This window comes from Octodon degus, unplaced genomic scaffold (genome assembly GCF_000260255.1).
Source record: "Octodon degus isolate 3935 unplaced genomic scaffold, OctDeg1.0 scaffold00115, whole genome shotgun sequence".
NCBI lineage: Eukaryota > Metazoa > Chordata > Mammalia > Rodentia > Octodontidae > Octodon > Octodon degus.
Window position 1 is genome coordinate 3,208,591 of NW_004524691.1, and position 17,234 is coordinate 3,225,824.

General features: G+C 38.6%; 1 protein-coding gene across 1 annotated transcript in view; it reads left to right on the forward strand.

The window, feature by feature from the left end:
* Positions 1–17,234, forward strand: part of Lekr1 (leucine, glutamate and lysine rich 1) — a 226,827-nt gene that overhangs the window by 132,382 nt on the left and 77,211 nt on the right. The window contains exons 9-10 of the mRNA XM_004639862.2: positions 13,327–13,404; positions 13,775–13,978. Coding sequence (XP_004639919.1) covers positions 13,327–13,404; positions 13,775–13,978 — 282 coding nt within the window. The remainder of the gene's footprint in view (positions 1–13,326; positions 13,405–13,774; positions 13,979–17,234) is intronic.

The window sequence follows — 17,234 nt, forward strand, 5'->3', positions numbered from 1 at the left end:
ATTTATTTTATTTATTTGTGTGTGTGTGTGTGTGTGTGTGTGTGTGTGTGTGTGTGTGGCCAGCTCAGCCCACCTGGGGGTGGGGCTGGCTGGCATGTGGTGCTAGGGGATTGAACTGTGGTCCCTGTGCTTTGCTAAGCTTGTTCTAAGTAGTTGCTTTAGACCACTGAGCCATCTCACCAGCCCCTATATCTGTAATTGTAACACTAAAGTAGGATGCACATGTTCTTTTAAAAGTAAATAAATTCTTTTGCTTTGTAATATGTAATCTGATAGCTCTGATTTTCAGTTCCTGTATTTACAAGGATAAACTCCCTAAGTATTATAAATATTTAGAACATTAATAACCAAATGTTTGTGTTGACCACAGACTATTCCTAAGAGCAATATATTTAATAAGATACTGAACAACATAAAGAGAAACAAATTCAAAAATGACCTATCAAATTAATATATACGTGGATAATTTGTAGCAAAAGTTTTGATTTTTTTAAAACAATAAAAACTGGAGGCTTACAGGTTAGCTCAGTTGTTTAAGTGCCTGCTAGGGCAAACCCAGTCATGTGAGGGGACAAAGCATGAGGCAGGAGGTCTATTGACCTTCAAAATTATATAAAAAATAAGCTTTAAACAGAGAAATAGGTTTAAGAAAAGCCAAAAAGGAAAAAGTTATGTTGAATTAAAATGGGACAGAGTTTCAAGAACCATAGATGTTCATAAATATATAGATGTATATAAAAATGTTTAGTGTTTTCTTCGTGCCTGTATTTATTGTACATTTTAAGACTACCATAAAGGACTTACCATGTAATACTGTTTTAAAATCAAATGGGACAAGGAGGGTAGAGCAAAGGTAGAGCAGACAGAGCTTAAACCCTGTAGCTTTGCTCAATTAGAGAGAGGAAAAAATTGTTCTGAGAGACTGTTTCCATCCTCAAGATAAAAATAGTGTCACAAAATGTCATGAGGATTGTCTCACTGTATATAATTTTTGTTCTAAAGTGAGAGCAGTTGGTTGCAGATGGTGTAGTCTGCCAGGGAGAGGGGCACAAACAGGTCTCAGGGAGGGGCCTGTGTGCTGGTCCTAGGATGACCCAGCTGGGATCTCTCAGCCACTTGTGCATCTGGGCACCAGGTCCAGCTGCAGAGGTAGGCACGAGCCACCAACCACAGGCCTGTGTGCCTAGTGCTAAGGAGGGTCATGACTGTGGCTCACCGTGACTTTGGAGTTGGCTATGCAGCTGGCAGTGAAAGTGTATTAGACACAAGATAGTGTGTCTGAGCAAAACCACAACATTTAGCAGTTGGAGCCACAGCGATGCTGGCACACGCAATGGCTGCACACAGTAGCTGTGGCTACAGGGCCATAGCCCATGTGGCTTGGGAAGAGGGTGTACGGGTGAAGGAGCCCATTCTAAGTACTAGCAGCTCACCAGCACTGAGGCCATACACTTTTTTAAAAAAGCAACAAGAAGCAGAGCCTCAATACAAAGAGGTCTCCAGGGTTTGCTTGGTGTCATTAATGCTGATTATAGAGAGAAAAATCAAAGTTATAATCCAATCTACTCAAAACTATTTAAATAACTCCAGACCCTCATATCACCAACTAGTCATTCTTTCTTTGATAAAAATTTTGAAATTATTAAAAAAGAAAAAGTATTGGGTTAAAGAATAAAATTACTTAATTAAAGGAAAACATTTTAAAGGGCTTTTCAAATGCAAGTGTGGATGGCCTTCAGGTAGTGCAGCTACAAAGGTGCTAGGTTGCCCGCTGGGAGAAATACAAAAGGCCATTTGCCAAGCAATAGAGCTTAGCAGAAAAGCAGAAAACATAGTGGTTCATTATAACTACACCTAAAGAAAAGTTTTTACATTATTGTACATTTTAAGACTACCATAAAGGACTTACCATGTAATACTGTTTTAAAATCAAATGGGACAAGGAGGGTGGAGCAAAGGTAGAGCAGACAGAGCTTAAACCCTGTAGTTTTGCTCAATTAGAGAGAGGAAAAAATTGTTCTGAGAGACTGTTTCCATCTTCAAGATAAAAATAGTGTCACAAAATGTCATGAGGATTGTCTCACTGTATATAATTTTTTATTTGTAAATTTCTGTGTAAAATACGTAATTGTTGTCTTTTAACATTCTACATGGATTTAAACATTATAATATCCATGGTTGTTAGAAATAACAGTTCCATTTTATTCAAAGGTGTTTGATATTCAGGTAGATAGTGTAATATTAACCTTACTGCCTCCATTCAGGGCAATGTCTAAGCTTTTCTTCTGAATGTTTAACAACTAAAGTTTGGAGAACAAAAGTTAGGCAGATAGATGGGCTAAAAGGACAGCCAATATTTTGGCTGCTCTTCAAGGTCAGTGAAGACTCAGGATATAAGCAAACCTCTGCTGTGACATCCTGTAACTCAGTTGAGTCCCTACTTTTCTGATCAAGGAGATTATGGGAGACAGCAGCGTGATCAACAATATATCATGTGTCTAAGGGGAGTCACCTAGAGAGAAAATATCTCTTAAGCTTTCACAGAAAATTAATTGGTCAAGCAGTGGCCGTGATTCATCCAGATGGCTGATACTGACAAAAGATCTAAGAGGTGTTAAATATGGTTCTGAAGTAAATCCTAAAGAGTTTTAACTGACCTTGTTACATAGCAAAAAGTTAAAATTTTATTTATATCACTTTAACTTAGTTTTAACCATCCAGCAGAAATCATGACATGTAAAAAAGTAATAATGTAATAATACACTAGCTGCAACTTCTGACAATTGCTTTTTGGCTTTTCTTAAACCTATTTCTCTGTTTAAAGCTTATTTTTTATATAATTTTGAAGGTCAATAGACCTCCTGCCTCATGCTTTTCACCTGATAATTGTCAACATAACACTCCAGTGCTAACTAGTGACCCACCAATCTGTTCCCCAACTCTCTTGCCTTCAAACTTCTGGGGAACTTCCTCTCACTTATCAATACCTCCTTACCTCGGTCCCTGTTGCAGGTGCCAAATATAGGGATCTGTTGGTCTCTCAGTGGCCTCCAGGAGAAAACAGGGAGAGGATTTAGTTGAGGTCAGGTAGTGGGCTATGCCAATAGGCAAAGGGCCCCTAAACAATAGCAGGGACATTTATTTATACTTTTACAAAGTTGCAAGACACAAGTTTTCCTAGCAACTAATAGCCCACAGTGTCCAGACAGGATGTTCTTCTCAAGACTGAGGTAGCTTGACTGTTTTAGGCAATGAGGCTTCATCTTGCCCTCCCACACGGGGCCAATTTCCAGTTTCAGCTGCTCCCACCACTTCTTATAGTCAAAAAATAGACCTTCCTGTTCTCAGGAAATGTGAGCGATGAAATACAGAGCACCTTACAGTGTCTCTCAAGATGAGGGACCTATTTCCATGCCAGCTCTAGCCCCTCTGTCTAGCTCTTCCTGTCTCCTGCTTTTCCATCTGTACTCCCTCTATTCCTTCACTGCTAAGAATAAGTCAGGGAGTGTGGGCATTGGAAGTGAGAATCTAGGGCTATTAAGTTAGGAAGTCTCCGGTAGTGAGTAAATACTATTTTTCAATGAGTTAGAGCCAAATTTATGACTTAGCCATTTTTTAATGACTAACTTTGAAGTCAAAATAATTTAATAAAAACTCTTGACACACAGGTTTCTTAGTAAATTGAAGTTTTACTGTATACACAATCTTTTTGGAGTTTTGTTTTGTTTTTTGCGGTACTGGGGATTGAACTCAGGACCCTGCACTTGCTCGGCAGGCACTTATTCTACTGAGCTATCTCTACAGGCCCTGGAGTTCTAGAATTAGAGGACATGTTTTTGTTTCATTTTGTTCTTTTTTTGGTGGGGGAGACAGTTACTGGGAATTGAACTAAGAACTTTGCACTTGGCAGGAGGGTGTCCTGCAGCTGAGCTATAACCCCAGCCCCTGAGTGCGAGAAATTAAAGAATGCTACAAAATCAAATTTATTTACATTTTTAGTCCTTACCTTTTATGGAGGCTGGAAATAGGAATAGGAGTTTTTACCTGTTCAATTGAAGATAACTTTTTATTAAAAGATTTTTGACATTTGAATATAAGTTTTGTAGATTTTGATGTAAGGAAAAGAGATAGTCTATAAATGGATAGACTTGGGGGGTCCCTAAGGTTTTTAAGAAAAAGTTTTCTATAGTTTATAGACATTGTTATAGATTTGAAAGTAAATATTTATCAGTTAGGATACCTTGAACTACAAGTAGCAGAAGCAAGGCCATGTCCACAGGGGACGGAGGCTGGGTACTGTCCCAGAGGCTCAGAGTGTCCCTAAGTGTCCTGATGTTCCATCTGTCTCAGCACTGCAAGGCCCCTTGCAATCAGGATGGATGCAGTGCCAAATGAAGCCCGATGTGTTCCTAAAAATGGGGGAACTTCCCACAAGCCTCTCAATGGCCTTCTCCTTCTGTCTCCAGAGAAACCTTTACCTTTTCTTTAGTAAGAGCAGCACCGGTAAAGGGAGTACTCTGCATAGCTTAGCTCAGTCCCAGGAGGTCTTGCCCCAAGTGGGTAGTACCTGGGACTCGTAGCAGGAGCACGGCTGTAGTGCAAGGCTAGATGCTAACCACGAGGTTCACCGAGCGGCGGAGCATTAGTGATGCCCTGAAAAGTCCACACAGTTTCCCACACATCTTATTCTTAAATATCATAACATCTAGGTTAATTAGGTGAAGATTTTTTCAAATAATTTGAAAGGAAGGCTATAAAGTAGTTTTTTGCTTTTAAGTGTCTGCCTAGATATGAAATATACCTTTATTGCTTTCATATATATATATATATATATATATATATATATATATATGAAGTTATGTGAGTACAGTATATCAGGATAAAGATAAAGTTAACAAGATGACTGCCATCAATGGTGAGAAACTTTTAGAAATTGCTGAAAGACAATGCATAAAAAGGATACGCAAAGGATGGACAGCATGGGGCTGTAAGTCAGAGGAAAGCAGTTCTGTGGACATGGAAAAGGCAGAAGTTTCCCAGAACTGATTACAACAAAGGCAAGAAGGAGCTGGCCAGATAGCCCAGCAGATTAAAGTACCTGTTTAGGCAGATGCAGGAGCCAGGGTTTGATCCCCATCATGCAGTGCGCCCCCCTACAGCGCACTGAGACCACCATTGAGACTGGGCATGGTGGTGGTGTGTGCCTGTAATCTCAGTGCTTAGGAGGTTGTAAACAGGCTATGAGTTGGATCTGTGTGATGAGACCCTATAGACCCTGTACTACATACCAAATAAATAAATAAATAAATAAATAAATAAATAAATAACAAAGGCAAGAAAATGGACCTAATAGATCATGGGAATATTGGTTCTTAAACTTCAACCTGTATAAGAGTTCTTGAATGTATTCCATTATTACCTCCCCAACAGACTCAACCCCAGGACCACATTACATCTCTACAGATATATACTAAGTTTACACTTGGCACCAAGCCATTACACTTTTAATGACGCCCCAAGATTCTGATGTAGGTGGTCCAGTGGAACACACTCTGAGGAATCACATTTGAAACATTTAAGCCAACTGGCCCATCACCAAACCCCCTTCAATGAGCCAGCCCTGGCACCTAGTTTGACACCTACCAGGCCCAAGCTGTAAATGTGGGGGCTGGAACTGGAAAACCTGGTAGCTTTTGGACCCCAGGAGATCTGGGGTTCCCATAGCCCAAGACAAAACTCAGGGCCTCCACCGGGTACCAGGGTCTGCCTTTTCACTACAACTTCCAAAAACAGCCTAGGCCAAAATAAAGAGAAGTTCAGACAGGCAGTAACTCTGAAGGTTGAGATTGAACACATACGACAAAACATTACTAGATGTGTGAGGAAAAATTCTTCCCCAAAAAAGTGGCTTAGAATTTACACAGAAAACCTTTTTATATTGGTATATGTTTCCAGTACATAATAATTATATTTTTTATCATTTTCAATTATTGTTTGATCCTTTAAACATTAAAAGCTTAGGAAATTGGCAACCAGGAACAAAGACACTTAAATAAAATAATTGTTGTCTTCCAGAGTATGCCAAAGACTATAAACATTAAAAGAAAAATGGACCATTATGAAAAAAATTACTAGAAATTTGAGTGATAAAAATATGATCACAAAAGTGATTCCTTTCATAATAAAATTGTGTATGAATGTATACACACATATATATAAGTTTGAATATATTGAATAAATGTTTGGCATGATCTTAGCGGTTACCTGTAGGCATGAAAATGTGACGTTTCATGTGTACATTTACATATGGCTTAGTTTACAGTGTGGATGTGTTCATTTTCATGTATATAATAAAGAAAACAAAAGTCACTTAAAATGATTGGAAATTTGCCAGTTTCTAATGAATAGAGTATCCCTCTCCTTTCATGTGCAGGGCATATGTTCCAAGACCCAGCGAAGGCCTAAAACCACAGATAGGACCAGCCCTCTGTCCTCTTTCCTATACAAACATACTTATGATATAGTTTCCTTTATAAATTAGGCATCATAAGAGGTTAACAACTATAAAATAAAACAACTATTAACAATATAATAAGACTTGTATGAATATGGTTTTTCTCAAAATATCTTATACTGTCTTCATCCGTCTTGTTAGAGTAGAATGAGATGAATGACACGGGGTTGTGGCATGACTTTAGACTACTGCATGAGAGTTACGTACACTTATGTGGTACCCCAGACATTGATCTGGGACTGACGGTGGGAGGTATGTATAGTAGACGTGAAGATGGAGGTAGAGCTTGCAACAGCATGATCTGAAGAAGGCAGAGTGAGGCCACAAGCCGAGAAATTCAGAGGATCTCTAGAAGGTAGTAAAAGAGATGAAGTAAAACTGGCAGAAAGAACACAGCCTAGTTACACCTTGACTTTAGAACTTGGCCTCCAGAATTGTAAAATAAAAATTTGTGTCCCTTTAAACACTAAGTTTATTGTCATATGCTATAATAGCAAAAAGAAATTAACCCACAGTGTTTCCATGAGAGCCTGCATTCATTCGGAGAGCAGTGGAAAGCCGTGAGAGGATCTTAGGCAGAGAACAATCTGTGCTCAAAGGTTACTGTGAATGCCTTTCGGAGCATGCACTGCAGTGGGGGTGAGGAGCAGGAGGGAGACGGAGCACATGAGAAGTGGCCTTGGTGTGACCCAAGGCTCTAGTGGGAGATGGAGAGAGACCTGCCAGAGTGCCCCCTGCAGTGTTTTCTGATGGAGCAAGTGGGGCTGGGGAGGAGGCAGCCTGGAAGTAAACGTAAAGAACAATGGGGAGTTTTTAGGTGTCAGGTTAGACAGTTGAAAGATATAGTGAGCAAAAGCCCAGCCATGAGATCCAGTCTGCTAGAGCTCAAATCCCAGCAGTGCTCCTTAGAAGTTGTATCACCTTAGGAAGGTTATTGATCTCTTTAGTCTCAGTTTTTTTCAGAAAACATGGGACTAGGGTTGCTCCAAGAAATACATGAGCTATATAAATTATTATGTGTTAGTGTTATTGTATTGAGTATATTCATTAAAATAGAAAAATCTGCGCGCGCGCACACACACACACACACACACACGATCTGGAGGAATTAAAAAATGTTTTTTGGTCTGTTCAATTTGAAATGCCATTTAGTCAGCAAAGTGGTAGTATCAAGGAAGCAGTTTAAGCATGCCTATTTCATATAAAAGAGTGGAATAGTATGGGCCATTGCTTTTCAAATTAGAGGAAAATATCCATTTATTTCATTTTATTTCCTTTGCTCTGATTGGCAGGAGCAGCAGGGGCCTTTCTGAAGCCTTGTTCATAGCAATTGAAGAGAAAAGGATTAACAGTATTTGCTGAGAGTAAAAGAAAGAATATAGCACTTAAAGAGATGCAGGCATTCTTTTTATTCCCTGCAACTCTTCCAGTTCTAATGAAGGGGAAGATAACAATTGGCTGTGCAGGGCAGACCAAAGAAAGTGTCTCAACTGCCACGGGCGAGCCTGAGAAGAGCAGGGTAAAGTTCTTGGGACGGCAGGCTCTATTTAGAAATCACAGGCTTTGTTTTTGAAAAAATGCAGCCAAGATTGGTTATTTAAATAATAACCACTTTTAAGTAGTAAAATAAGTACTAGAGGCATTCTGCTGCTGCTGCTCTTGTATTTGTATGCTGTGTATTTGTAATCTGAAGATACTGTGGAAGTTGTGTTTGGACTACTGCATTTGAAGGCATTTTTTTAAAGTAACATTTTATTTCAAAGCATATAGATCAAATTTGCAAAATATAGGAATATATTTCTAAAGGTCACAGTTATGCTGAGATATATCCTTCTAGTCCATTTTTAAAGTCATGAATACTTTTTAGCATAATTGGCATCATACTTTATGTCCTATTTTACAAACTTTTTTCACTTAATGATATTTTCTGGATGTTTTCCCACATCATTGTATGATACAATTCTACATAATTATTAAAGGCTGTATCATATCCTAACCAGAATCTCTTATTTTTAGAATGGCCAAACATTTCACTTTAAGACACTTTGAAAACTCATGTAGACAAATCCTTCTACTCATATAGTTATTGCCTTGGAGTAATTTTTGTTAGGCTGAAACATGAGTATTTTTAAGTTTTTTAAAACATTATAACTCATTGCTCTTCAATAGGATTTACAATCTCAGCAGTGTTTGTAAATATCCACTTCAAATGTATTGTTAAGATAACAGTTGAGAGCGCACCCAGGTTGTCCTTGTCCAGATTCACATTAACATTTAGCCCATTTTTTTTTACTTGTGTTCCTTGGTTTTGTTCTTTGCTTCTCCCCATCTCTGTCTCTGCAAACTCCGCTCAAGGCACATAAGTACACTTTTTCTTCCTGAGCCATCTGAGGATAAGTTGTATACAGCATGGCCCTTTACCCCTAGATACCTCAGGACAGAGAGAGTTTACATAGCTACAGTTGAATAACCAATATCATCTATTTACATATACTGTAATACTCTAATTTACCATTAATTTTCAATGTTGTCAGTTGCTGTACTGATGTCCTTCATAGCATTTTCTCTTGTAGGGGAGCTGGGGAGATAGCTCAGTGGCATAAGCACCTGCCTGGCAAGCGCAAGGTCCTGAGTTCTATCCCTGATATGCAAAAAAGAATATTTTCTCTTGTACTATAGCATCCAGTCCAGGGTCTATTAGACATTTCTTTAACCTGATTTAATCAGGAATATTTTCATAGTGTTTCTTTGTCTCTTTATAGCTTTAATGTTTTTGAAGGATGCAGAGCCCCTGTATGCTTGTCAAAAATTAATTTTGTTGGTACATTTTAGATATACATAATGATCACATTCATCATATGGAATTTATACCTGTATATAGCATACCTGGATTCTTTTTTTTCCCATCCCCCAACCCATTCCTTATTTATAAAAGCTTTGTTTCCAGATTTTTCCTTCTATTCTCTTCTTTTCTTTCCCTTTCTTCCTTCCTTTGGTTCCCACTCCCATTCTCTTGATCCCCTCCCATTTGAACATTTTCTACCTATATCCCAATATTTGTTATACATTTTGGTCCCCCTTTACCCTTTCAGTTTCTCATACCAGAGAAATAATGTGATTATTTAACATGTGTGTCCAATTCTTTACACTTTTTCAAAATGAAATATTGCTCTAACATTTTCCCTTGATTGGATTAAGGGAACATATCCTCAGGAGAAATCCATGCTGATGGCTTAGGGGCACAGGAAAAGCTCTCTTTGGTCCTTTGAAGTGAACTCCTGACCGATGAGTAATTAATGTGCACAAGGATAGTCACAGGAGCGTAACTACCCTATACCTTGCTTAGGAGAGGAGAGGGAGGTGGGGAACAGGAAAATTTTGATGTTAGGTGTATGAATGGGTTGATGCTCAGACAATAAATGGCACCTATGAGAATTGAATGGCTTCAGGAAATGAGCAATAATTGTCCATTTGTGGCAATATTTGCCCAGGTGTGGTTTCAATCTTTAATCTTCCTTCCTTCAGATATGAATTTAGTTAATGAAAATTCAAGGAAGGGATCAAAGGTAATTATTTTCTTATTTGGCAGTCCAGTCTTTTAGTAGACAGGGGCATATCACAGTAGAGCTTCAGCATCTGTGGCTCTCCAGGCGCCAGATTGTAGGAGTGCAGTACTCTGAGCTCCAACCAAGGTGATGCATCCTCAGGCCCTCAGCTCTAGAGGCTGGCAATAACCGCACATCCCTCACTGGCGAGGTCAGTTTTGTTCACTTGGTCCAGCATTGCTCAGTTTTCCATGACATATGAGGGGTCTTATTTCATTTGATTAGGGGTCCAAATGCATATTCCCTACCTTTTACCAAAATATCACAACTACTAATGATTTTTGCCTAATCCAGTTCTTACTATAGTGCGTGGTGATTTTCCCAATCCCAGACCATCCTCCCCTTTTGTTACTTCTTAGCACTCTAATATAAGCAAGAGCATTCATTCATTCATTCATTCATTCATTCATTCATTCATTTTGTAGACTCCTTCAGTCCTTTAATGTTTTATAATGTATATTTAGTGATCTGGGTACTCAGATTGTCTCAGGCTCAGTGAGTAGAAGACTTACTCAAACTAATTGTTGCGGTATTAGAATCTGAGCCTGTGGCCTTTTAGAAGTGCTTCCTTATTTTCTGATCTGAGCCCCTTTACTTTCTGACATGACACGATGCTTCAAATGTACCCACTCTGTCCCAGCCTTGCAAACAGCTATTTCACTACAAAGTCCTGGCTCCTGTTGATGGGGACTGGTGCTAGAGGCCAAGATCAGGAGCATGTTCACATACTACCCAATTATGGTGAGGGTTTTATGGTGTACACATATATCATACCTATCAAGTTGTTTATTTTTAAAATCTGCAGTTTATTGTATGTCAGTATAGTACCTTAACGGAGCCATTTTGTAAAAAGGGGGGCAATGAAGGAAATAAAAAAAATTTAAGACATTAAAATAAGAGCATAAAATGTTGTTTCTGGATAAAATTTAGAAAATAAAACTCAAAAGGTAGAGTGATTGCAATCAAATTCATGAGGATGGTCAGTTTTAGGGAGGAGACAGTTGGCAGTGATTAGATTTACATCATGAAAGGCTTATAGAGGATCTGCTAAAGTTTCATTTTTTACCTGAATGGTAGTTAGCAGAATGATTTCCTATAATAATTAATCACATTTATATATTTGATTTATGAAATTTGTCTTAAAATTTGTTAAATTTTATAATCAAATGTTTTTAAATATCTACATATTTGTAATTTTTATTATTTATCACAAATTAAAATCATCCTGGTGGGCCGGGGAGATGGCTCAGTGGAATAAGCGCTCCCCTGGCAAGTGCAAGGGCCTGAGTTCAATCCCCGGTTCTGCAAATAATAATAATAATAATAATAATAATAATAATAATAAAATCATCCTGAATAATTAAAATCTTTCTTAATCTAATGATATATTTTGTCCTGCTGTGTATGGAATGTGTTCTGAAAATGACTTAATATTATCAATGAACATTCTAAATTAGATTAGGATGTAAATCTTAATGTATTAAATTTTGGTGGTTGTTATAGAACTTGGGGTTGGGGGATAGCTCAGCAGTCTAAGTACCTGCCTAGCAAGCTCAAAGACCTGGGTTTGATCCCTGGTACCATACTGTGCCAGTCCTACCTCAGGTGCGCCAACCTGGTCACTGAGATTGGAAATGGTGGCACATGCCTGTAATCCCAGGGTAGAGAAGGCTGAGACAGGAGGAACACTATGAGTCTGAGCTGTAGAGGGAGACCCTGTAGCAAATAAATAATTGTTGTTATAAAACTTAATCATATAAGATCAAGCCAAATGTTTGGTTCTATGTAGTTTTTTTTCCGCTAAATTTTCTCATCTTTTTAATTTTCCTTTATGTCTTTGAGAAAAGTTGTAATTGCTCCTTAAAAACCCTACCTGCTAATTTCAAAATGTAGCCCTTTTCAGAGTCAGTCCCTTACTTGCTTTCTCTTGAGAATGCCTCATACTTTGCATTTCTTTATATACAGTTAAATACTTAATTTCTTACTTTAGTGGCTATTGTGAGTGTTGCGTTGTTATGGAAATTCTGGATTCTCTTTTATTTCTCCCCCAAAAATGTTGTGGACGATGGCAAGGATAGGCTTAAGCAGGCAATTACCGTGCTTGGCCTCAAGATACAAATCCAGTCCCTCGGGTAGCAGCGCAGTCTCAGTGCAGCTAGCTCCTGGATTTGCAACCAGCCTTTCCGAAGTCTGCGCCGTGGGTTTGCGAGGCTGAGGCTCAGCCCAGTGTATGTGCAGGTTGGCGTCCGTTCCTCCCTCCCTCCGCCTGTTTGCAGTCCTCCTCTGCGCCCAGCAGCCCGGATTCCTCCAAGTGCTGTCCTCAGCTTTTCTGGGCCAGAACGGTTTTAGTTTCCCTCTGCGGTCCTTACTGGGACCTGCCCTCAGGCTTACCGTCATTTCTAAAGACAACCTGTATCCCCTTTTATTGTTTAGTTCCGTCATTTAAATATTATAGGTGTGTGAACTCAGCAAAATATTCCAAAATAGTCCAGTAGTCCATAATAGTCTGCGCCTCGTACAACAAATAACCACTAGGAAGACAGTATGCAATGTGTTAATTATTGAAACTGTCTTACCAATTTCATTTGAAACTGCTATTTGTTGCAAATTGCTATTTGTTTCTCAATAAAATTATGAAAAACAATAGATTATTGTAACTTACCTAGCTTAAAACTTAACTAAGTATGAATGCGACTAAGGGCAAAAATATCATACAGCTAACTACTAAAAATTTAAATATTTATGTATTTAAAATTGTATGAATGCAAATAAGAGCAAGTAAATATTTTATTTTAAAATGTTTGCAGATTGAGTAGCATATTATCTAACATTTTAATAAAAATTGATTTTCCAAATAAAAAAAAAGAAAAGACAACCTGACTGCGCTCTTGCTCCATCCCAGTGCCAGCGTTCCTCCAGAGCCGGCCTTCGTCAGCATCCTGCACCCTCGCGGAGGGAGCTGGCTTTCTGCTTTGTCTGTCGGAGCTGTTCTGCATTTTTTAAAAATATACCCAGAGTTCGTTCTTTTTATTTAAATGTAAATCTGAAAGGAGCTAATATAACTACTATAGAAATGGGCTGAATGTTTAATTCTTTAAAGAAATAATAATATGAAGTTGAATTCGTTCTACAGATGACTTAATGATATTGAAAAATACTTTACATCTATATTTTTAACTAACTTGAAATACTTTCGTATTATTTTAGGATTAAATCTACTGAAGCTGATGACTGTCAAAAAGAACTTAGAAAACTGAAGTTTGAGTCCATTATCTCTGAGTCACGGTAGATACTACAAATTTTAAAATCAAATTTGAAGCCATATTTTAAGTATTTTAATTTAAATATAATTTTCTTTTTTAATGTTAAAGCTCATAATATCTTATAGTTTTTGCCTTGCTTAATAGAACTATTTATATTAACATCTTTAATTTTTTAAAGTTACAGTTTAATTTTTGTAAGTTATGTAATTTCAGATAAGATTTCCATGATCTTTACTGCATGTTACAACATTATGGGCTGGGGAGATAGCTCAGTAGAATAAGCACCTGCCTGGCAAGCGCAGGGTCCTGAGTTTAATCCCCAGTACTGCAAAAAACCAAAAAAATCATTATCTAATGCAAGCTGACATGATTTTTTTGTTGTCCCTTTTTAGGCACACTAGGTTGCTTAAAGAAAAAGAAGACTCTTTAATGACCTGCCAACAGGTACATAAAACTTTACAGGAAGAACTGTCTATAAAAGAAAGGCAAGAAGAAGATGTAAAAACAAGAATTCAGCTTGCTGAAAATGAGCTTCAGATCACTAAAACTCTTCTGAACCAGACACAGGAAGAGGTTGTGACATTGAAAAATGAAAGGTACAATCGAGAATAATTTTTTTTGTTTGTTTGTTTTTGGCTGAACCAGGAATTGAATTCAGGCCCTTGCACTTGCCAGACAAGTTCTTATTCTACTGAGCTATCTCCCTGGCCCGCAAGAATAATTTCTTACAAAATTTTTCGTGCCAGGAATTTAACTCAGGATTTTGCACGTACCAGGCAGGTGCTGTGCTGCTGAGCTATATCCCCGGTACAAAAGTATTTTATGTTTAAGTTAATATTCCGTATATATTTGAAACATCGTTGCCCTTTATATTATATCAATGAAATTATAAGATTAGACATATTCAACCCCCAGGGCATTGGATCTCACTAATTCATTTTATAAATGATTAAGCTGAACTCCAAATTACTTAAATGACTTGCATAAAATGTCAGTCAAGTAGTGAGAGTAGGGATGGGGCTCAAGCTGCATTTGATAACAGATTTTTGCTGAGAAAAATCACATTTACTTTTCTTCTCTCTTCCTTATCATCACATTTTTTGAGAACTACCACAAGCAAAGATACCTTCTTAGGTGACACTGAGGATGCTAAGAAGCATGTTGGCTCAACTTTATGAGATATTTTTCATTTAATTTGTCTTAAATTAATCTTAGCTGTAAGTAATATTACAACCGTGCCTACTTTCTTTTTGTTTTCGTTTACCTTGTTGTTCATCTTTTCTAAATCCTTTTTGTTTGTAATGTGTATATGAGATATATAGCACATGCTTTAGTGTTTTTATTTTGGGTTTTAAAATCAGATAATTGGGCTGGGGAGATGGCTCAGTAGAATAAGCGCTTCCCTGGCAAGCGCAAGGGCCTGAGTTCAATCCCTGGTTCCGCAAAAAAAAATTAAATAAAAATAAAATAAAAAATAAAATCAGATAATCTTTATTGTAGGAGACTAACCCATTTATATTGGTATTATTATAGTCCAGAAGAATGCAAATCCTCTACGGGCAGGGGTTTTTGTTTTGTATTGTTCTCTGTACATAGAAGACACATGAGAGGGTGTTTGCTGTGCATTCTTCCTATTGTGCTTATCTTCCTGAGCAATTCTTACATTATTAGAACACCTCATTTCCATTGATACCAGGCTAATAGGCTTAACTATTTATTTAGATGAATGCTTGCTGTCTCTTTCACAGTAGTTATCAAGATCTATCTTTGCTCAGATGTGCCTCAAATTCCTCGCTGAGGATGGCTGAAAGTCAATCTAGGAATTATTATTTGGGATCAAATATGAAGTGAAATGACTTATTCTATTTAAATTATCTAAGACTGCAGTTGAAAGAAGGGAAACTTATGAATGTTTTGGTTGTTAGTAATATCAATAGAAGAATTGTAGAGCGTTGTTGCAGGGTTGTTTTGAAATAGCACGCTCAGTTGGACATTCACATATATCTATATATGAATATATCCGTACTTTTAAAAACAGACTGTGAGTGTTATGTTACCTTCTGTTATGAGGTCCACAAGAAGGCTTTTCCTCCCCAGCTTTTGCAGAATAACAACGCTACCAAATTACCTGTCTATATTTCTTACACCCTTGCCCTGTCCTTTGCTCTCCATGCTTTTATCCATCCCAAAGCAAACAGTGCCTGCTCACTTGGTAGCACTCAGCTTACTGCCATGATGTGTGACATAAAATAGCAATGTGCTTATTGACCAGAAAGCTCCTGTACATCATAGGATTACTCCAAGACGTCGTCCTTTTTCTTTGTTCTAGGTTTTCAAGTTTTTGTCTGTCTGCCTCCTAGAGCTCAGCACATATCTCCACTCAATAAATATTTGTTGAGTGAGTGAGGAAAGGAATGAATTGATCACTTGCTTTTGGTATTTTTGGCCCATCGGTCAGTTATTTGTTGAGCATTTATTATGTGCCAAAAACTGTGTACCCTGGAGATACAGGAATGAAACTGAGAAGCTTTTCTTATGAAGTTTTTATTCTCATAAGGACAAATAATAAGAGAAAGTAAAGAACAATAATAATATAGATTATGATAATAGACATAGAAAAAGTAAAGGAGTAACAGGAGGAACAGAAAAGACTGCAACTTCAGGCAATGGTCCTAAATGAGACCTCCAAAATAAGGCATAGAAGACAAGAGGTAGACGCTGCCGGCCAGACACCCAGGTGACTGCGGCTGGTGCCGCAGCAAAGAAGTGAGGCAAGTGGTGAGCAAGCCATGCAGGGCCTTCCTGGCTTCTGGGAGTGTGACTGCTAGATCAGTGCAGCGAAGAAAAGCCATACAGGGCTTTAGCAGAAGTGCGAAGCACACAGCAGAGAGGTAACTGACGGCGGGGTGGCGGCGGCATTGGCAGGGGACAAGTTTGGCTTGATAAAGGATTTTTATGTAGTTAAGAGTAGGAGAAAAGAAAAGTAAGACTGTTTAGTTCCCACCTCTGCCAGGTGCTATGGGTTATTTAGGTGCCTCTTGCAAGTGGATGATACTAAAATCGCTAGGAACCAATCTGTAGTAAGCCAAAAAAGACATCCTGAAGCACAAATAACTCTGAAAGCTTCTGGAATTACGGCCCAAGCTTCCCCTGAAACTGTCTTCCCACACTGTGCAATCCAACAAATACTGTCAAGTTGATATTGTTTTATTTAGTGAAATTCTGTATCATTTCTAATTTTTTTTTATCATCATTGTTTTTTAAGGACTTGCAACTTGGTCTTCTCCTGGCTCCCATTCAACCTGTTAACGGAGCCCTTTCTGTCCGTTCTCGTGCTTTCTCCTTCTCTCCTCCAGTCAATAGCAGACCTTCCCTAAGATTCAGCAGTGAACTTAACTTTCCTTCAGTAAACTGACCCTGCCTCTCAGCTGAACAATCTTGCTCTTGAAGCTTTGATTTGAAATGCTAACTGGGTCTCTAAATAGAGGTGCCCTTAAGCAGTTGGAGCATAGAACAAGCCTCCAAAAGAAACTGGGTTTAGGGGACGGGGACGTGGAATCCATGTAGAGGAGGGGCTTGGCAGCCCCCAGGGAGATTCTAGTTGCGAAGGTCCAAGCAGTGTTCACAGTTTGCTACACTGCTGGTTTAAGACCATCGGCACGACCCCAGACCCAGTCCTAGCCCAGGTCCGGTGAGTGTGTGGAGAGCTTCCTGCTACCCTGCGCCGGCTGGACCAGTCGCAGCCCAGGCGCAGCATGGGCCGGACCCTCTCCCGCCCCCTCGGGCCGCCCCCCAACCCTCCCGCCCAGTAGGAATTTCTGCCGACTTCCGGGAACCCCAAGACCCAGTCCT